At 35.8% G+C, this 5693-nt stretch overlaps 1 protein-coding gene across 1 annotated transcript in view; it reads right to left on the bottom strand.

The window, feature by feature from the left end:
* LOC102196815 (putative ubiquitin carboxyl-terminal hydrolase 50) overlaps positions 1–2387 on the bottom strand; it is a 17466-nt gene extending 15079 nt beyond the window's left edge. The window contains exons 1-4 of the mRNA XM_005754529.1: positions 2290–2387; positions 2077–2198; positions 1817–1887; positions 1520–1645 (exon numbers count right to left, since the gene is read on the bottom strand). Coding sequence (XP_005754586.1) covers positions 1520–1645; positions 1817–1887; positions 2077–2198; positions 2290–2321 — 351 coding nt within the window. The 5' untranslated portion in view covers positions 2322–2387. The remainder of the gene's footprint in view (positions 1–1519; positions 1646–1816; positions 1888–2076; positions 2199–2289) is intronic.
* Between the last annotated feature and the right edge of the window lie 3306 nt (positions 2388–5693).

Genomic DNA, 5693 nt, shown 5'->3' with positions numbered 1-5693 from the left:
GAAGGTTTAAAAAACTCTTCAATGCCCTTCACCTGAAAAACATTATTTAAAATCAGCTCGAACAATCATGTGCTGACCAGTGAGGTGAAGAATGTTTCTTTGAATAGGAAGATTTTAAACATGACCTACTAACTTTATTAGATAAGCCTCAAAGGTTAAGACCTATTGTTTAAGAGAAAAGTGAAAGAAAATTCAAACCAGTAAACATATACACAACTGGTCGTGTTAGTATTCATTTGGACTGCAAAGAAGGAACTGATTTACAAAATATTTAGCCAAACCAGATAGCTGATAAAAAAAAATCCCACTGCAGTTTTTTTTTTTTGTTTTGTTTTGTTTTGTTTGTAGTTTTGTCTCTGTACGCTGATTGTAAATCAGTGAATGTGTAACTGAAGTGCAGACTTTCAGGTTTAATTCAGTATTTTTATACATGACCTGTATCAGAATTACAGCTTTTTTCAGACAGAGGTCCTCACTTTCAGAGTATTAGAATTATTGGGACAACTGACTGACAAGCAATTTTATGGCCAGATCAGGCCTGCTTCTTTGTTCTGAAGTGAGCAGACATACTATCTGATGTTGATTCAAATTGTCATATTTGCATTTATAGCTTATTGTTGTAATTTAATTTAAATTATGAAACCCAAAGACACATTAGTGAAGGTCATTGAGACCATGACTATGCTGAAAAACCAACTGCACATTTACCTGCTTTAGACAAACCAGAAAACTCAAAAGGATGGACATATATGGTATATACCTATATTCTTCATTATGATTCCTTTCCACTCACTAATATCAAAAAACAGTGGGACACAGAGTTTGAAGTACAGCTTTAGACTCCTGGAAGGAAAAAGTGCTGCACAGAATCCACTTAAGCAAAGCTAAATGTTTTCCTGGCACTTACGAGGCCTGCAATAGATGTACCTTTACATGTAGGGACGTGTATGGATTTGAATTTTAATCCCTTAAATTAAAGCTGAAAGTGTGAACTTTATTCACATGGATTGTTTGATGTGATGATATACAAAAGCAAAACTAAACAAATTGTGTATTTTTAAATGAAAAAAAAAGCAATCATAAATTAATCATTTATGCTGAAGTTGTACTGTAGGCCTGTACTGTAGGCCATGGTAATTAAAGTGGTTCAGAAACTGTATCATTTTCATAACACTGTAGTTACAGGATTTATCACATGATTACTCCTCCCCATCTATAGCAAATCAATCTAAATTTAAGATATGCAACAATGATGTGTACTGAATAATGTGTACTAAAATATTAACAAAGTGATAAAGTGTAACGTTAACTTGATGCAGTGGATAGAATCATTTGATAAAAAGTAGATAAAATGAAAGTAAAATAGTTATCATTTACTGAGGAAAATGTAATATGTGGTTTTTTTTATTGTTTTGCTTTTTTACTGGCAACAACATATAGGCTCAAAATGTTTTCTCACAGCTGTCATGTCCTAAGAATAGAAACATGCAGAGAAGTTTGCAGCTTGTCAGATCCTTACCACACTGTAGTCTTTACTGCAGTAATCCACCAGTGAAAGAGGAAGATGCCAAAACGGTGCATCTCCGTCAGTCTGTATATGTCCTTTAGAACAGGTGGTCTTGTTTGCTAACTGACCGTGGAAGATCTGAAAACACAAATTCACAAAAACCTGTTCATTTTATTTTAGTTCAGGTTTAATTAGGTTGCACTTGTTCACAATAAAAGTTGTCCAAAGCATTTTATACTATAAGGCAAAGACCCCATAATTAAAAAGTGATGTTTTGATCAAGATACCCTTTGACATCAATGACCTTACCTTTGATGCATCAGTGCTGGTCATTCTTAAAACCCTCTCAAAGTACTCTGCAGCATCACGCTGTTCATACACTGTGATAAATGCATATAATTTTTTTTTTTTTTTTAAAAGAAGTACATTTGTACAGAAGTATATTTGTAATTTTACCCTACAATTTTCCATTGTTATAAGAATTTAATAATTAGATCAATAATATTCATATTTTACTCTTATACAGTGCTCAGGAGTTTACACTGTTTGAAGTTTTTGTTGTTCTGTACCGTTGTCGATGCCCAGCTTCTGTGTTATTTTATATGTGTTTGCTGTATAGTTATGTAAGTCATCAAATAAGGCTTTCAGATGATGATCAAGAAACTCAGTGTGAGGATTTTCTTTAGAGTTCCTACAAAGAAAGTAAACATGAGTGATTAAAAATGCACAATAGACTTTATATATGATAAATACAGAATCATGCTTAAAGCTGGACAACAAACCTTGTCACAGCATCTCTGAAGTCTTCAGTCATGAACAGCACCTGCAGCACACTGTTCAAGTAACATGTAGATCCTTGGTTTATCAGCCCATGGTACGTATTAGCTGATGGGAAGAGAGAGCGCAAACAAAGAAGATATATATTTAAAACATTCGTCTGGATCATAAAACCAAAGAGAAACAAACAAAAAGACCATTTATATTTTATAATTTCTACATTAGGAGTTTAACTGGGTATTTTTTTTTCAATGTTGATATTACTGTAAAATATCTAATTTGCCAATTCTAGTCAAATTCAGTTGTTCACTGTAATTGGCTGATTGAGAAAGATCATGCCGATTTATATAATGTCTCAAAATTTACAGTGCGGGGAGCCAATAAGTCAAAAGAACTGCCTGTAAACCGTTGACCCATAGATCAGGGCCAACTTCGAGCATTGCCAGGAGTATAGTGGCCTCAGTAACTGGTAAACTTAAAACAAACAAAACTCTCTCTTTAGAGTTCAGCATCTCAACCTAGTGCAGGAAATTTGTTAGGAAAATGAACCTGAACATTACTTCAAAAATCCTGAGAGAGATATGTGACTCAGCAATGTTTATATTATATTAATCTATTAAACATTTACGATGATGACGATGTTGACAAAAGCTAAACGAAAAATAAAAACAGCGCTCCAAGTACACGAGAGCTAAAAAGACAAAAAGGAAACATCGAAATCACTGTAGGATAGATATAGAACTTCTAAAAAACAAACAAAAAAACAAACAAAAAGCTCTAAATATTTTTGAAACCTTACCCTGAGGGGTATTTTTGTAAACAATCTGTCTGTACTGTTCGCTCATTTTCAGTGCCGTTCTCCGATCACTTCACTTCTGCACTGCTGAAGGAAACTGCTCCTTAAAAAAAAAAAAAAAAATATTAGCGGTTACGCTAAAAAACCACTAAACAGACAGCGACCTGGAGATCAAGTGAAGCCCCGGAATACTTTCGCTTTCTCTTCCGGTCGCCTTGCCTGTTGCATTCAAGCGATGTTGGAAATCTTCAAATTATCAAAAGACACCCAGATGACTGACAACTAACCCGATTATTAAAAGATGTGAATGAAAATACCTAATATGTCCTGACTCAAAAACACACGTGAATTCATGTAAACTTCTGCACTTTAGATTATGAATATATTTTTAGTTTAGGATCTGAAATTAGTGTAAGATCAAAATAAATTTATTTGAAATGAAGTGAAAGTGAACACAGCATATGAGGTAAATGAACGAAGCAGGGAGAAAAGGATCTTATGCATTTCATTTTTACACAGTACACAGCTTATATTATTGTATTTATTATACCACCATAAGAAAATATGTGTTGTGAAATGCACTCATCTCTACGTCACTTTGAAATTATAACTTTTCATTCATGGAATCATTTATATGGGGCGGCCATCTGCTGAGACCGGTTGGGGTGAGAGAAGGAAGACAGGATAAAAGCATGCTGTGAAAGAGAGACAAAGATTAATAACAGGTACGATTCAAAGTACCTGCAGAGAGGTCTATTAACACATAGTGAGTGAGAAAGGTGACTGCAAAGGAAAAACTCCCCCAGCAGCCTATGCCTATTGCAGCATAACTAATGATTAAAATTTTATTTGTGAAGAAGTTCATGAAATCATTACTAGTTAACGTTAAAGGGATGGTTGGCTCAACAGCGCTCTGACTCTTTGTCAACCTGGCTACAGTGCTGAAGAGAAACCTGGGGTTGTTCTTATTTTCTTCAATCAGTGATGAATAGTAAAATGTTCTGGCCTTGCAGAGGGCTTTCTTATAAAGCAACAAACTATTTCTCCAGGCTAAATGATGATCTTCTAAATTTGTGACACGCCATTTCCTCTCCAGCTTACGAGTTATCTGCTCACTAGTACGATCCAGAGTCGTACGTAGTGAGGAAGTAAAGTTATTAACAAGATAATCTGTTGGAGTAGCGTTCAGGTAGCTGTTCTGCTCTGTGTAGAGCAGAACAGCTACAGGGCATTGAAGATGATAACAGTGGGTCGATTATATTCTTAAACTTAAAAGTCTACTCTCCACTGCTGTGTAATCAATTGTTGCAAATGAAAATGTTATCAGGAAATGATCAGTCAAGAGAGGGCTTTCAGGAAACACTGTTACATGTTCAGTTTCTATGCCATATGTTAAAACAAGATCTAGAGTGTGATTAAAGTGGTGGGTGGGTTCTTTTACATTTTGAGAGAAGCCAAAACTGTCATTTTTAGCATCTACACGGATGTTAAAATCACCCACAATAATTATGTTATCTTTAGCTGAGCACTAAATCAGATAAAAAGTCTGAGAAATCAGACAGAAACTCTGTGTAAGGCCCAGGTTGACGATAGATGATAACAAGTAAGACTGGTTTCTGAGTTTTACAGCTGGGGTGGACAAGGCTAAGCATCAGGCTTTCAAATGAATTAAAAGTCTGTCTTGGTCTATCTGAAGGCTGGTGTGAAAATTTTTTGCCACACCTCGGCCTGCACTTCGAGGTTTCTGGTAGTTAGAATGACTCAGGGGTGTTGATTCATTTAAACTAACATAATCATCCTGCTGTAACCAGGTTTCTGTAATGCAGAATAAATCGATTTGTCGATTAATTATTAAGTCATGTACTAACAGAGACGTGGAGGAGAGAGACCTAATATTTAATAATCCACATTTCACTGTTTTACTCTTTGGTTCAGATGTGGATACTGTATTGTTCTTTCTTTGTGATTTTTTTATGCTTAAGTTGTTTATTGCTGGTTTTTAGTTTGTTTTTTGTCTGTTTGGGAGCAGGCAGAGTCTCTATGGAGATGGGGTTATAACAACTGTTATGAGTTGATAATCAAATGCATAAATTGGTGAAAACACTTGGAACCATAAGTCAACAGATGTGAAAAAACTGTGGGAAATAAACTGACTCACTCTTTGCCTCTCTTGCTCTCCCCGTGTTCTCTTCCCCTCTGGTCTGCATCTCTGTGTACTTTCTATTTTACTTTGATATTCTCCCGGCAGTGTACCTCACATTGTGTTTGCGCCTGCCCAGTCTCGTTATTATTATCAGTGTCACCTGTGTGTCCTGTGTGCTCCCAGGTCCCTCGTTATCCTTCTGTGTATTTATGTTCGCGTCTCCCTCAGTTCTGTGTCTAGTGATGGCCAAATGAAGCTTTCTGAAGCACTGAAGCTTGTATTGAAAAACGATTCATTATTCGAAGCTTTTCAACACAGTCCTCTCTGGTGACATCGGGTAGCCAAAAATATGAAGTGCAGCTTGAATCCACAAAATAAAACCAACTGCTTCATTATGATTGCCCACTCTACAGAGTGGAATTCTGTCTGATATTGGGCCGCCGTTGTGTTGCTTTGAACGTGTATTTTTT

This window comes from Pundamilia nyererei, unplaced genomic scaffold, assembly GCF_000239375.1.
Source record: "Pundamilia nyererei isolate P.nyererei 1_Seehausen unplaced genomic scaffold, PunNye1.0 scaffold00583, whole genome shotgun sequence".
Taxonomy (NCBI): Eukaryota; Metazoa; Chordata; class Actinopteri; order Cichliformes; family Cichlidae; genus Pundamilia; species Pundamilia nyererei.
The sequence above is the reverse complement of the archived record's forward strand: the minus strand, read 5'-3'. Positions and strand labels throughout refer to the sequence as shown.